At 49.5% G+C, this 16695-nt stretch overlaps 1 protein-coding gene across 1 annotated transcript; it reads right to left on the bottom strand.

The window, feature by feature from the left end:
• Window positions 1-9886: 9886 nt before the first annotated feature.
• LOC137527979 (E3 ubiquitin-protein ligase TRIM11-like) lies at window positions 9887-15424 on the bottom strand. Its single transcript, XM_068249135.1, has one exon. It carries the CDS (start codon window positions 15422-15424, stop codon window positions 13823-13825), a length of 1602 nt encoding a protein of 533 aa, XP_068105236.1. The 3' UTR covers window positions 9887-13822.
• Between the last annotated feature and the right edge of the window lie 1271 nt (window positions 15425-16695).

Below are 16695 nucleotides of genomic sequence, written 5' to 3'. Positions count from 1 at the left end.
CAAATATGGGCGTGGTTATGGGTGGAGCCAAATGTACATGGAGGTTAGCAGGCTCACGCTCACCCACCCTCCCTCAGTATGTACCTTCCAGCATGTTCCAAGACAAATTCAGCAATAATGAGCAAACATGACAAACTCAGCAATCATGAGGCCCCCAACAAGACAAATTATTATTATTATTTGTTGTATTTATAAAGCGCCAACATATTACGCAGAGCTGAAATTCAGCGATCTTGAGGCCCCCAACAAATCATGAGGCCCCCAACAAGACAAATTCAGTAACCATGAGGCCCCAAACAAGACAAATTCAGCAGTCATGAGGCACATAAATAGACAGCATTTCACATAAATAGGCAGAATGCCCCCTTAATATGGTAGACACCTCTCACCTGGCAGCAGTTCCCCAAAATACACTCAATCTGACAGCAGTGGTTCCCCAAAAATAGGTAGCCCCAGGTCTATAGGTGTCCCCAGAATAGGTGGCCAGCAGTATAGATGTCCCCAGAACAGGTAGCCAGGGGTAGAGATGTCCACAGAACAGGTAGCCAGGGGTATATGTGCCCAGTATATGTAGGCAGGGGTATGTGTCCCCAGTATATGTAGCCAGAGGTATATGTGCCCAGTATATGTAGCCATGGGTATATGTGCCCAGTATATATAGTCAGGGGTATATGTGCCCAGTATATATAGTCAGGGGTATATGTGCCCAGTATATGTAGCCAGGGGTATATGCCCAGTATATGTAGTTAGGGGTATATGTGCCCAATATATTTAGGCAGGGGTATATGTGCCCAGAGTAGGTAGCCAGGGGTATATGCCCAGTATATGTAGTTAGGGGTATATGTGCCCAATATATTTAGGCAGGGGTATATGTGCCCAGAGTAGGTAGCCAGGGGTATATGCCCAGTATATGTAGTTAGGGGTATATGTGCCCAATATATGTAGGCAGGGGTATATGTGCCCAGAGTAGGTAGCCAGGGGTATATGTGCCCAATATATGTAGGCAGGGGTATATGTGCCCAGAGTAGGTAGCCAGGGGTATATGTGCCCAGAGTAGGTAGCCAGGGGTATATGTGCCCAGAGTAGGTAGCCAGGGGTATATGCCCAGTATATGTAGTTAGGGGTGTATGTGCCCAATATATGTAGTCAGGGGTATAAGTGCCCAGAGTAGGTAGCCAGGGGTATATATGTGCCCAGAGTAGGTAGCCAGGGGTATATATGTGCCCAGAGTAGGTAGCCAGGGGTATATATGTGCCCAGAGTAGGTAGCCAGGGGTATATATGTGCCCAGAGTAGGTAGCCAGGGGTATATATGTGCCCAGAGTAGGTAGCCAGGGGTATATATGTGCCCAGAGTAGGTAGCCAGGGGTATATATGTGCCCAGAGTAGGTAGCCAGGGGTATATGTGCCCAGAGTAGGTAGCCAGGGGTATATATGTGCCCAGAGTAGGTAGCCAGGGGTATATATGTGCCCAGAGTAGGTAGCCAGGGGTATATATGTGCCCAGAGTAGGTAGCCAGGGGTATATGTACCCAGAGTAGGTAGCCAGGGGTATATGTACCCAGAGTAGGTAGCCAGGGGTATGTGCCCAGAGTAGGTAGCCAGGGGTATATATGTGCCCAGAGTAGGTAGCCAGGGGTATATATGTGCCCAGAGTAGGTAGCCAGGGGTATATATGTGCCCAGAGTAGGTAGCCAGGGGTATAGGTGCCCAGAGTAGGTAGCCAGGTGTCCCCCTCCCCAGCAGGAGGGGAGCAGCGCAGAGAAGAGGAAGAGCTGCTCTCCCTCCCTCGCTGTCCCCTCCAATGTCTGTCCGGTGGCTGGCAGCGGCGGGCGGAACTTACCTCCGTCTCGTCGCAGCGCCGGATGGATCTGCCGCTACTCTGGCCTGGTCCAGACCAGAGCAGCGGCTGCGCACCCGAACTTCCGGCCGGCGCTGGAGCGAGACGGAAGTGAGTTCCGCCCGCCGCTGCCAGCCACCGGACAGACATTGGAGGGGACAGCGAGGGAGAGAGAGAGCACCTAAGGTGAGGGAAGGAGGGGGGAGATGGCCCCCCTTCCCCACCGTCCGCACAGCTCTCTCTCTTCTCTGCGCTGCTCCCGTCACCCCCCCCCCGCAAAAAAAACAACAACAACAAAAAAAAAACCCCGAAGCTCAGCTGTGCGCCCTTGGGGACCCGGCGCCCCGGGGCACTTGTCCTACCCCGACCCCCCCTAGCTCCGTGCCTGGTCGAGGACAATGGAGAAAGACTCCAAAGGCTTCCCTCTATTAAAGTGAACCCGAGGTGAGAGTGATATGGAGGCTGCCATACTTATTTCCCTTTAAAGAGAACGCGAGATGGGCAGATGGGACGCAGAGGCATGCTTCCTGCCTCATGACATGCCTGTGTCCCTACACTGCCACTCTCCGCTCCTCACTATAACCCCCCCGAGATTAGCTACAATATTTGTCGCCATCTCTGAGGTAAACACAGGGGAAAGGGATTCCCGGTTCAAACCGCCCGCCAGGGGTGTTCCTGCAGGGTTTCCAGAACTGCAGCTCTCTCTCCCTGGCCACGCCTCCTGCCGATCCCTCACCTCCCTGCACGCTATGAGAGACACACAGTCTCTCAGTGCAGCGTTGTGACCCAGAGGTGACACAAGTGAAAGTGGGCTATTGCAGCCCATGGGAGCGGCTGTTTTTGAGGCTACCTGATCCTCTCACCCCCACAGATCAGGTAGCCTTTTTTTCCCCACCTTAGGCTCTCTTTAATGTTTTTGACAATGACAGGCCAGGATGCTTGATAAGGTAAAGTGTCCACGTCCTGGCCAGGAGCTTTTTGTTTCCAAAAGTAGATGCCATTTTAATATAGCTTTAAAAGACAACTCAGGTGAGAAGAATGTGGAGGCTGCTATATTAATTTCCTGTTAAACAATACCAGTTGCCTGGCAGCCCTGTTGATCTATTTGGTCGCAGTAGTGTCTGAATCACACCAGAAACAAGCATGCAGATAATCTTGTTAGTTCTGACAACATTGTCAAAAACATCTGCTGCATGCTTGTTCAGGGGCTATGACTAAAAGTATTAGAGGCAGAGGATCAGCAGGGCTGCCAGGCAACTGGTATTGCTTAAAAGGAAATACATATGGCAGCCTCCATATCACTCTCACTTCAGGTTCACTTTAACCTGCTGAGCGGTCTGGACGAGCTCAGCTCGTCCAACACCGCCAGAGGCTGCCGCTCAGGCCCTGCTGGGCCGATTTGCACCAAATAAAAAGCAGCACACGCAGCCGGCACTTTGCCAGCCGCGTGTGCTGCCTGATCGCCGCTGCAGCGCGGCGATCCGCCGCGTGCAGCGGCGAAAGAGGGTCCCCCCAGCCGCCCGAGCCCAGCGTAGCCGGAACAAACAGTTCCGGCCAGCGCTAAGGGCTGGATCGGAGGTGGCTGACGTCAAGACGTCGGCTGACGTCCATGACGTCACTCCGCTCATCGCCATGGCGACGAGGGAAGCGAAACACGGAGGGCCGCTCATTGCGGCCTTCCGTGTTATCTCTTGCCGCCGGAGGCGATCGGAAGATCGCCTCCGGAGCGCCCTCTAGTGGGCTTTCATGCAGCCAACTTTCAGTTGGCTGCATGAAATAGTTTTTTTTTTATTTAAAAAAAACCCTCCCGCAGCCACCCTGGCGATTTAATCAGAACGCCAGGGTGGTTAACACCCTAACAACCGCATCACGCTGACGGGCGTGATCGCGGCGGCAGCCCCAGAACCACCTAACGCCAATTGGTGCCAAGTCCTGGGGCGGGGATTTGCAGGAGATCGCGCATGCCAATGCGCAAAATATTTGGCCAATCACAACTCTGCATGCAGTAGAGGGCGCTGTGATTGGAGAACTGCTCCCTATGAGGTTTATTGCCGAGCCCCCCTGAAGTAGACCAGCGCCCGGGTCTTTGGAAACCACATGGCATTTTCAGCCCCGGGGTTGATGACGGGAGACGAAGGGATCGAGCGTGGCATTTGCACAGATGGGAGAGGCCGAATGCCGGGTCTGGAGGCTTGGTAACTGCTCGCTGCTGCCTGGTAACTGCTCGCTGCTGCCTGGAAACTGCTCGCTGCTGCCTGGAAACTGCTCGCTGCTGCCTGGAAACTGCTCGCTGCTGCCTGGAAACTGCTCGCTGCTGCCTGGAAACTGCTCGCTGCTGCCTGGAAACTGCTCGCTGCTGCCTGGAAACTGCTCGCTGCTGCCTGGAAACTGCTCGCTGCTGCCTGGAAACTGCTCGCTGCTGCCTGGAAACTGCTCGCTGCTGCCTGGAAACTGCTCGCTGCTGCCTGGAAACTGCTCGCTGCTGCCTGGTAACTGCTCGCTGCTGCCTGGTAACTGCTCGCTGCTGCCTGGTAACTGCTCGCTGCTGCCTGGTAACTGCTCGACGCTGCCTGGTAACTGCTCGCTGCTGCCTTGGTAACTGCTCGCTGCTGCCTTGGTAACTGCTCGCTGCTGCCTTGGTAACTGCTCGCTGCTGCCTTGGTAACTGCTCGCTGCTGCCTTGGTAACTGCTCGCTGCTGCCTTGGTAACTGCTCGCTGCTGCCTTGGTAACTGCTCGCTGCTGCCTTGGTAACTGCTCGCTGCTGCCTTGGTAACTGCTCGCTGCTGCCTTGGTAACTGCTCGCTGCTGCCTTGGTAACTGCTCGCTGCTGCCTTGGTAACTGCTCGCTGCTGCCTTGGTAACTGCTCGCTGCTGCCTTGGTAACTGCTCGCTGCTGCCTTGGTAACTGCTCGCTGCTGCCTGGTAACTGCTCGCTGCTGCCTGGTAACTGCTCGCTGCTGCCTGGTAACTGCTCGCTGCTGCCTGGTAACTGCTCGCTGCTGCCTGGTAACTGCTCGCTGCTGCCTGGTAACTGCTCGACGCTGCCTGGTAACTGCTCGCTGCTGCCTTGGTAACTGCTCGCTGCTGCCTTGGTAACTGCTCGCTGCTGCCTTGGTAACTGCTCGCTGCTGCCTTGGTAACTGCTCGCTGCTGCCTTGGTAACTGCTCGCTGCTGCCTTGGTAACTGCTCGCTGCTGCCTTGGTAACTGCTCGCTGCTGCCTTGGTAACTGCTCGCTGCTGCCTTGGTAACTGCTCGCTGCTGCCTTGGTAACTGCTCGCTGCTGCCTTGGTAACTGCTCGCTGCTGCCTGGTAACTGCTCGCTGCTGCCTGGTAACTGCTCGCTGCTGCCTGGTAACTGCTTTCTGAGCACACAGCTCAACAGTTCGTGGAAAAGAGGCCTTAAACGGAACCTAAACTGAGAGGGACATGGATGTCTCCTTTTAAACCATACCAGTTGCCTGGCAGTCCTGCTGATCTCTTTGGCTGCAGTAGTGTCTGAATCACAGACCTGAAACAAGCATGCAGCTAATCCAGTCTGACTTCAGTCAGAGCACCTGATCTGTTGCATGCTTGTTCAGGGGCTGTGGATGAAAGTATTAGAGACACAGGATCAGCAGGAGAGTCAGGCAACTGGTATTATTTTAAAATGAACAATCCATATCCTTCTCAGTTTAGGTTCCCTTTAAAGAGCACTTTAAAAATGCTTCATTTTTCCAATAATTATGTATAAATGATTTAGTCAGTGTTTGCCCAATTTACATTCTGACATTTATTACATGGTGACATTTTTACTGCTGGCAGGTGATGTAGCTGCTGCATGCTTTTTTGGCAGTTGGAAACAGCTGTAAACAGCTATTTCCCACAATGCAGCAAGGTTCCCAGACAGGAAACTGCCAGGAGTACCACGGTCCTCAGTTTCTTGTGGGAAGGGTTTCACCACAATATCAGCCATACAGCGCCCCCTGGTGATGCGTTTGTGAAAAGGAATAGATTTCTCATGTAAAAGGGGGTATCAGCTACTGATTGGGATAAAGTTCAATTCTTGGTCGGAGTTTCTCTTTAAACTCCTGCATAATTAATTCAAAAGGTTCCAGCCTCACATCTAAAATACCTCCCAGAATTACTTTACTGACAGAAATCAGCTGGTCTAATCTCTGTCAGAAAAAGTGGGCGTGGTTACTCCTTGTTTGCCTTTGTGAATTGTGCCATTACTGAATGTTTTAGACCAGGTCTAAAAACGAGTCTAAAACATTTGGTAATTATTAGGTAATTCGGTACTTATCTGTTAGCAGGCAGGTGGCGCTAATTACTATTCCCCCTCCAGGCCGCCATGGACAGTAGGGAAAGATGTAACTCTGGTGGAGTTTTGTCGCCACCTGCCTTAATGCGCCCGCCTAACGGATAAGTACCGTGAATTCTCTTTTGATGCGACTGATTTACACCAAACCATCAGCAGACTAGTCTAAACTGTTTAGTGGAATAATAGTGGAAATTGCATGTGAATTTGCATATAATGTAAGTCTATGGGCTGTTATGCAATTTTAATACCAATAATCATTAACAATGCAAAATGGAAATGCACAAAAACACAAATGCAGGAGAAACCACGGTAACACACATGGCAGAAAAGGTGGCGGTAGTTTAGGGGACTCAGCAGGAAACCTCATAAGGAAATGCCACATGATTGGGTGGGCAGCACCCTCTCACACAGCTAGGATTCCAATAGGTGGTAGTAAACCACACCCACAATATTCAGCCAATCACAATGCTTATTAATGTGGAGGGTGCGGTGATTGGAGAACTGTTCCCTAAGAAGTTTACTGCTGGATCCCCTGAACTAGACTATCACCCCTAACTGATCCAGCACTAGGAGAAATGTGTATACAGTGTCCAGTAGAGAGACCAGATTTTTGTTGGTTCAACCTGGGACGGAGGTGGGGGGGGGCGGCACAAAAAATGGGCGTGGCACATGACATTGTATGGGCGGGGCTAACATAATGATGTAACAGCGAGGCATAAGAGCAGTGTTTACGCCATGATGTGGTCAAACGCGGATTCGCATCATGGGTGTGCAGAAACTGTGCGATGCTATTTAATAGTATGCCATAACCCCAAAGCAGCAAACACAGCCAACTATGACCATTAAATAATAAATGCAGCAACAGTTACCCCGGACACCAGAAAATAAACGCAATGTGGGCAACATGTCAGCAGAAAATAAACGCAATCTGGGCACATTTCAGTACAACATAAACACAATCTGGGCACATTTCAGCTGTAAAAAAAAAAAAAAAAAAAAAAAAAAAAAAAAAAAATTTACTCACCTGGCAGAAGTCTCCTCTGGCGCGCAGCTCCCCTGGACGATTCTCCTACAGCACATCTCCCACACCACGCTGACAGGCAGAGCAGGGCTACGGCAAGATGGCGCCCGAAGCCCTGTACTGGAGACACAAATAGTCTCCAGTATAGGGCTTCGGTAGCCATCTTCCCGTAGCCCTGCTCGCCTGCCGGTGTCGGAACACCGGAAGACACTAAGGAGGGTGGAGCAGGGCTGCGGGCAATGAACTGGCACGGCGTCTATAGACACCACTGCCAGTTCATGCAGATACGGTGGCCAGCGTCCCGAGGCCGGGACATCCCGCAGCTAAAAGCGGGACGTTTCCTGGGACCTCATGCAGCCTGGGACAGCGCCCCCAGAAGGTGGGACGCGGCCCGGGCAATCCGGGACGTATGGTCACCGTATGTCCAGGTATGGTCCTAGCCACCATCACAAGGTCTCTTCTCCACGGACTGTTGATAGGCAGTGAAATACCTCTCAAACTCTCACAGCTGCCTGGCAACTGCTCGCTGCTGCCCGATAATGGCTCGCTGAGCACACAGTTCAACAGTCCATGGAAAAGAGGCCTTAGTGAGGCACCAGCCCCCAGTAGACAAGCAAGTATCCGGAGCTCTCAGAGGCTGATTACTGCCAGTAAATGTCTGTATTACCAGATCCTCCATACAAGGCTGGTAGTGCTGCCCCCAGGGCTCTTACCTCTTATGGATATGCCCGCAGTCTGTACCAGGCACATGTACTGCTGGGTCCAGTCACTGATCCCCATCTGGCACTGCACAGGTGCCTGCACTAGTCTTTAGGAGTAGGGATGATCAATGACATGCAGGATGGTGTGACTAGTACGGAGTGCAGAATGGACCAATTGCATAGCGTCAAATTTTAATTTGATTGGTCCATTTTCAAGCCACGTATATTTGCATACATAATTTGCATAATCCTGCATCAAAGTCAGTATTATTTGCATCTCATTAACTATCACCACCCCCATTCAGACAAAGAGACTCTGTAACAAAATGTTCAGCCTTATTTCTTCTAGCCTATAGGCTCCTATACCTGTTCTAATGTGGTCTGGATTACTGCAGCCTTTTCTAGTTGTACCGGAGCAGTGCTTTTCAGCGCTGCTAGATTTGGGCGCAGCCGTCACCTCCATAGACTTCAATAGGAATCCCTCCTATTGAAGCGCTCAGTGAGTAACATCGGCTCCGTCAGAAGACGGAGCCGAAGTTGCTTCAAAACATAATAATTCAGCCTCCAGCAATCGCTGGAAGCCGAATTATTTCATTCCCCCACTATCCATGTCAGCCTGGAGAGGGAATAGTAATTAAATCGGCCCGGACTTGTGCAGAAGCAGGAACAGCTATATACCGCTGTATCCTGTGCCCAAGTCTACCGGCGCCGATTTCAAATGTACTCAGTTGCACTGTCTCTGTAATGTATCTAATCTTCTTTCCTTTGTCGAGCCAGCCCAGAGAGGAATGTGCTGTGATAGGGAGACGTTATGCAGACCTCCCCCACACCCCCTGCAGGCTCTGTGTGTGTGCTTTGTTTATTAGTCACAGACAGCTCTCTGCTCGTAGGCCTGGTGCACACCAGAGGAGTTTTTCTGAGCGTTTTGAGTTTTTAAATCTGCTGCTAATGTTATCCTATGTGTCTGTGCACACTGGAGCAATGAGGTTTTGTAAAAAAACCCCATAGCATTACATTGGGAAGAGCTTTTGAAACCTCATTGCTCCAGTGTGCACAGACACATAGGATAACATTAGCAGCAGATTTAAAAACCTCAAAACAAAAACTCCTCTGGTGTGCACCAGGCCTTAGTCAGCCTGTCTGTGACCTTGTGAACAGCTGTGAGTGCAGAAAGATCAGTTCAAAAGCCCAGGGAAAGGCGATTAAAAAAAAAAAAAAACCCTCAGGGCTCGTTTCCACTATCGCGAATCCGCATGTGTCCAACACATGCGGATTCGCACATGTAATGCAAGTGGATGGGCCTGTTTCCACTGTAGCGTTGTTGAGGTGCGTTTTTTCAGCGGTAAAAAAACGCACAAAAGAGTCAACGAATTCGCCTGCGAGTGGAATGCATGCGAATCGCCGCTAATGTATTTAATAGGGAAATCGCATGCGGCTTTGTCATGCGGATTTCCCCGCGATTTCGCAACTTAACACAGGCAGTGACATGGTTAAATTCGCATGGCTCCTTGCCATGCGAAATCGCATGCGAAATCGCGGGGAAATCCGCATGGGGAAACGCAGCCGCATGCGATTTCTTCAGCGGTGGAATCCAGGCGATTCCGCACCGCTACAGTGGAAACAAGCCCTCAGCGCTTGAAACAGCTCTTGCTATTTATAATGTGAACATAGCCTAAGTGATGCGCTGATCTCTGTGTCATTTACTTGTTTGCAGTATTTACAGGCAAGGCAAGACTCCCGCATTGCCTCAGTCCACATCCTGCACACTGCATGCAGCAGCCAATCACGTGCACTTCCTGACCTGTCTAGTTCCCAGCTGCATACAAGTTGCATGAAGTTTGCATGTAATTGATCATCTCTGTGCAGAATGTTCTGGCTCTCTGTATTCCTGTGGAGGGCAGAATGAATACAGATATTTGGCAGACACCATACGCCAGATCCAGCCAGGAATATACAAACCTTACCTGCTGCAACAAGATGGTATTAAACCTTGTATATAATAAATACGACTCCACAACCAAATGCAATAATCACAATGGCCGCAGCCTTTTATTAGTATTTAGGAGGCAATTTAAACCAAACAAATCATAATTTCAATAATAAAGCAGACTGATTACATAATAGCTAATAACATATTAACAACTAACTGTCCTCCAACATAGCCTGTGACACGCCCCTTATAAAGGTGACAGTGAAAAACAAAACAGTGGGCGGGGCGGTTGCCCGATTTCTCCACCCACCTCTGCAAACAAACTTTTAATATAGCTCTAAGGCTACTTGCACACTAAGACGTTGCGTTAGGTGCTACGTTAAGGTCGCATAACATGCACCTAACGCAAGGCCTGGTGCTCTCTGCTGTGGACGTCAGAGTGAGCCGCGTTGTGCAGCTCACTCTGGCGTCCGTGATGCCGTGATGCGTACTCTTGGGCGCATGCGGCATCATGTGGTCCCGCCGGCCAATCACCGCACAGAGCGGCCGCTCCAGGAAGTAAACACTGCACGTCACACCGTGCAGTGAATATTAATTAGCCATGTGCCTGGCCGCTCTCCCCTCCTCCCCAACATGACTGAGCATGTGCAAACAGTCTAACGCGGCCTAAGCCGCTCCAACGCCGTAGCATGCTGCACTTTCACAACAACGTGCAGCGTTACATGTAACGCAACGTGGGCAGTGTGAACAGCCCACTTGTGTCACATTGCTGTGCGTTGGGGGAGCGTTACAGGCTGCACTAACCTGCGCCTGTAACGTCCCTGTGTGGAAGCAGCCTTAAAGGACAATTGTAGGGAGAAGAATATGGAGGCTGCCTATTGTTACCTTTTGGACATTATTATTTATTTATATAGCGCCAACATCTTTAATAGCGCTGTACATAGTACTCAACAAATGGTGGGGTGAATACCAATACAAAAACAATACCAGTTGCCATTAGAGGCCGAGGATCAGCAGGACTGCCAGGAAACTGGTATAACTTCTGTCTTTCAGTTTCTTTCTTATTGAAAGGAACAGGATGACAAGAAGTGTAAAGTGCTGTAAAAAACATTTGTGCCAGAGTAAAATGTACTGTAAATGGCTTTATTTCTGTTTATAAGCCAATGCTTCTTACCCGTTACTGGCAGGATTAGGACCAGTCCATCTCCTCATGGGGGAAACTTCATTATTTCAAAAGCCCTTCCTGGCAAGGATCTCCACAAAGATGTTGGCTGGCTGGCCTGCCTACTTGCTCACACACTGTGGACTTTGCAACGGTCGTTCAGTAAAGGCATTTGAAAAGAAAAAAAAAAGTGAGAATCTCATGAGGAGATGGACTAGTCCGAAAAACCAAGAGGTCAGAGCCGTCAGAATAAAAACACTTAGGCTTTGTTGACATCTAAAATTGAAATCTCTGACGGCAGTGATTTTCGATTTTGTGGGCGTTTTTACCCCTCCCGGCGCTCAGGCGATGTGAAAGCAGAGCGATTCTGCTCTTCCACTTCCTGATGCGAGTCATGAAATGAACTCTTTGACCCGTAAAAGAATAAATACAATGTATTTGTTCTTAAAAGAGCGAATGCAATCGCTTGCTTAAAGCGATTTTGTGAGCGTTTTGCGTTTTTCCTACACCATCCATTGAGGCAAAATCGCCCTAAAAAAATGGTGCAGGCAGCGATTTGCTGAACGGAAAGCGGACATAACGCGCTGATATGAACTGTCCCATAAGAATTTATTATAAGCGCCGCGCTCAAAAAAAAAACAAAAAAAAAAAACCCTAAGTGTGAACAAGCCCTTACTGTGACAGCTAAATGGGAATAAAGTCATTTACAGTGCATTCCCTAAGAGACAAATGTACATCTTAGATGTATGTGTAGTATACACGTTAAATTGTACACATTTTAGTCATAGTGCCCCTATAAACAGCAACACATTTCTAAAACTGAAATTCTGATTCCTAGTGGGTTCTCCTGCCCCAGAGAATGGCTGGAAAGATTTTGTTGATGCAAATCCTATGAGGTTTTCAAGCAAATGTATTCAACTTAAAGCCTCTTGTACCCTACATGCCATTCCGATTTGTGATTTATAATCATTACTGCGTATTTCTTTTGATAGCATCCAGGGAAACTCAGAATCACAAATCGGATTCGGAATCGCAAATCGGATTTGCAGTGTGGAGGGAGCCTTAAAGCTGCACAAATCCAATGCAGCCGTTTTTGGCATTTGGTGTCATGTCCGTTATTTGTAAATAGTCTCAATTTATTTATTTATTTATTTATTTTTTTTTATTTTTTTTTTGCATAGGGCAATCATCATTGCCGATCTCTTCTCTCACTGCAGAGTTAAAGGATACCTCAACCGAAAAAAATTATAGCTGCTATGTGTTGGGGGTTAAAATTACATATCTCTCGTCCTCCTGCCCCCCCTCCGTCTGCCACCGTTAGTCTAATATTCATGCCGGTGTCCCAGCGACTTGTTTAACCTATGACCCGGACATACTGCGCCCTGTGTGCGCAGTATGTCCTCCCCTGTTCACTTCTGGCCGGCGCATAGCGATCAGCTCAGAAGCACGCTACCTTGTCTCCTGTGGGCTGCGTGTGCGCTCCAATGCGCCAAGCGTCACATGATTAGCATGATTAGCATGTGACGCTTGGTGTAGTGGAGCGCACATGCAGCCCAGAGAAGACAAGGTCGCATGCTTCTGAGCCGATCGCTATGCACCACAGGACGAGAGGTATGTAATTTTAACCCCCAACACACTGCAGCTATAATTTTTTATGGTTGAGGTATCCTTTAAGGTGACCATACATCAGGTGACTTGGCGGCCGATTGGCCATCAAATTCGTTTATTGTAATTGAATGAAAAATCGGTGTCTCCAAGTGCATTCCCGACCGACAATACGACCAATTTCAGAACGAAAATTGGTCACATTCTCAATTGCGCATGCTGCAAGATGTTGCTTGATCGTGTGTGTGGCAGTAACAGCGTGCAGTTTCCCAACGATCAATGAACGTGAAGAAACTCCCAATGCTCCCCCCCCCTAATGTGAATATCCCCCGCGCCCCATGTAAAGGGTATACGTTACCTCTCCATGGCCTACGCTTGTCCCTACGCTGCTCCCAGCGCATTTTCCTTTCCATACATGCACAACCCACGTGGTTTCCTGGTGTCTTATGGTTCCCCCCTCTTTGGTGGCGTTTAGTGACTCCCGTCCTGAGCCTGCCCAGCTTATATCTGCAGGAGTAGCTGTGCTTCTCTCACCTTCTCCGGGCTCCAGCGATGTGATTGCATCCTCTCCCAGCTCACTGCCTGGCATCTCAGTCTCCTCACATTGCGTGTAATCGCAGAAGAACTAAACACTAGAGCAAGAGATGAGTGGAGAGAGGAGGACGCACGTTGTTGGAGCCTGGAGGAGGTGAGAGAAGCATGGTTGTTACTGCGCATATACTCTGGATGACTGGTTGGGGGGTGCATGCCGGTACACAGGGGATGTGGACACAGAACCACACTTCCCAGGAACAGTAAAAACCAGATTGTACACAAGTGCTCACAGGAATAAGGCAATTAGTTAACAGGTCAAACAAACAGTCTTCGAAACTTTAAAAACACCAGTCCAATAAATGGTGGAGCGCTGCCTAACTATTAGTGAATAGCTTATTAAAATCAGTTAAATGAGGTACACAGGGGATGTGGACACAGAACCAGACTTCCCAGGAACAGTGCTGGGCAGCTCGGGATGGTTGGGAACACCTCCCAACCATCCCAAGCTGGTTATGCTGCAGAATTTATGCACTATATATTAATAAGGCAGTGAGCAAAATAACAAACACCTGTACACTGTATTAGAGATCAGGAGAATCTCAACTGATCGATGTAGATTTGAAAACCTTCAGAACACCGTCTGGAATCTCCACCCACCACTTTATCCTATTGGCTGAATCCCTCCCTTTGGTGTCAGTAATCTCTGAAAAATAGATCTCAGATAGCCTCAGTTTCCCCCGCATAGCTGTATGTGACCATTTCCCACCTGAAACACAGCATGGAGGGGCTTAGTGAAGGCAGCAGTGAAGGTGTGGAGGTGTGTGATGGGGTCACACAGGTCATAGAAGGAGATCCGCCCTGCCTCATAATCCAGACATATTCTGACTTTGTTTCTAGGGATCGAGTCAGATAATGGGATCTCTTCCCTATCATGTGTCACAAAATATTCATGTTTAGGAGCGCGTATAAAATTTAAAAAGAGCGCAACCCAGGATTTAAAAGATGTATGTCTCCCCAAAACCCAGGAGTTCTTATCATATCCAATCCCTACCTGATCTGCTCTTCTGGCTATACTGGGGTAACACACCCCAACCCTCCATCTCTTCGACCCCCCAACACTTACATCCCAATAGTGTCGCCCTGAGGAGAAACTCTGTCTGCTCAGCACCTGAGGTTCATTCTGAAATCTCTGCGGCGTGTCTGGGTGTTCATGGTTTGAGGACTTGGATGCAGTTTTCCTGTCAGGTGATACATGCACCCTGTTATTAGTGATGTCTACATCCAGCAATAGGTCTGCAGCTTCCTGTATGTTGAAGCTTTCATTGACCCCCTCCATTAAAGGAGATAACCCTGTGTGTAATGTGTGTAAGATCTGCATCTCCACCACATCCCACCCATCATGGAGCTGCTGATCCCGAGTCTCCTCCTCAGTGTCACACAAGTCACCTGTGTCTGGTTCCTGTAACACAGTCAGTGGGTCAGTCATGTTACACAGCTCCTCAATGTGACGCATCTTCCTAGTCAGCTCCTCCTTCTTTATCTCCAGCTGTCTGATGACATCATCATAGCCATGTGCTTGCTTAGTGATGTCACTCAGGACTCTCCTCTCCAGATTTTCCAGATGCCTCCTGAGGTCTCTGAACAGGGCTGTGACTCTCTCCGTTTCACCAGCTGCTTTTTCTTGTGCTTCTCTCTGTTGATTCTTCAGACTCTGGACTCTTTTCTCCATCTCCCGTTTCACAGTTATCAGTCTCTGTAGATCATTTCTCAGTTTCCCCTTCTTCTCCATAGAGGCCACCTCCAGGGTCTCCACCTGGTGTCCCCGATGTTCCCCAGCCAGACTGCAGGACACACAGATACAGGCAGAGTCTTCAGTACAGAAATACCTCAAGGGTTCCAGATGGATGGAGCATCTCCTGTTCTCCAGGCTGGTGGTGGGGTCACATAAGACGTGTTGTGGAGCCTTGCTGTGGACTCTCAGGTGTTTATCACACAGGGAAACCTCACAGTGCAGACAGGACTTTACAGCAGGTGCAGGAGAGTCAACACAGTTACTGCAGAAGATTGTATTCTCCTCCTGATCAGGCTGGGTAGGCCGGACATTCTCCACCACATTGCACAGCGCGAAGTTCCTCTGCAGTGCAGGACGTGTGCTGTATGTTGCTCTGCATTCAGGACAGGAATATCTCCCAGAACCCTCCTGTGTATCCAGCACACGATCAATACAGCCCCGGCAGAAGCTGTGGCCACATGTCAGGCTGACAGGATCTGTATAAATGTTCAGACAGACAGAACATTCCAGCTCCGCTCTCACACCAGCAGACGCCATCGCTGACAGAAGTGAAAGTAAATTCTCAGAATGCTGCTAATCTGTGTCAGCTTCCTGTGTGGGGCGAGGCTGAGAGGAGTGCTGACCAGGCTTGCTGCAGTTACAGCTGTCTGATAACACTTTACATTCAGTATAACGTCTGCTTCTAAACTGAAGAGTTAAAGGGAACCTGTGAGCAAGAAAAAGGAAAGAAGAGTTAGATAATTGGCGAGGTAGAGGGCAGGGATGAATTCCGAATGGGTTTTATTCGGAATTCATCCTGATAATTACTGCACCAGAGTGGGGGTTACCTTACCCAGCCTCCGTCCCACCTGACGCTGCGTTCCAATATATGGTCACATGACTACCACGCTCTCTCCATAGGGTTGAAGGAGGAAGCAGTGGTAATCCCGTGACTGCGAATTGGAACGCAGCATTAAACGCAATGTGGGACGCATTAAAGAAGACGGGGGATGGGTAAATTAACCCCACCCCCCCACCCACTTAGGTGCAGTAATTATCCGGATTATTCCAAAGGACACCCATTTGGGATTCATCCGGGAGCGCATTCTTGGTAGAGGCATGACCCAGTGCATCATCCAGAAGCTTCTCTGATCCTCCTGAAGCCCGCCGCTGTTCGCTGGGATCCACTGCTTTGCAGCCGTTCCCCCTTGGTGTTAAAGCCAATGTACGCGTTGCGCCTGCGCAGTAGCACTGATACACTTATTTACAATGGGAAAATGTTGTGCACGAGCAGCTCCACACTGCTGCGCAGGAACGGACAGGACTTGTGCAAGCGCTGTGAGGCCACCAGAGCAAATCTAACAAGCTCTTGTTGGATTGGATTAGAGAGTCTCAGAGCTGGATTGGTGGGGTCGAGGACAGAGGCGTAGCTAGGGTTTTCAGCGCCCGGGGACAAAGACTATTAATGCGCCCCCTAAGGTGAAGGGGCGTGGCCAAATATGGGCGTGGTTATGGGTGGAGCCAAATGTACATGGAGGTTAGCAGGCTCACGCTCACCCACCCTCCCTCAGTATGTACCTTCCAGCATGTTCCAAGACAAATTCAGCAATAATGAGCAAACATGACAAACTCAGCAATCATGAGGCCCCCAACAAGACAAATTATTATTATTATTTGTTGTATTTATAAAGCGCCAACATATTACGCAGAGCTGAAATTCAGCGATCTTGAGGCCCCCAACAAATCATGAGGCCCCCAACAAGACAAATTCAGTAACCATGAGGCCCCAAACAAGACAAATTCAGCAGTCATGAGGCACATAAATAGAC

This window comes from Hyperolius riggenbachi, chromosome 8 (assembly GCF_040937935.1).
Source record: "Hyperolius riggenbachi isolate aHypRig1 chromosome 8, aHypRig1.pri, whole genome shotgun sequence".
NCBI lineage: Eukaryota > Metazoa > Chordata > Amphibia > Anura > Hyperoliidae > Hyperolius > Hyperolius riggenbachi.
This window is presented reverse-complemented; position numbering and strand designations above follow the sequence as displayed.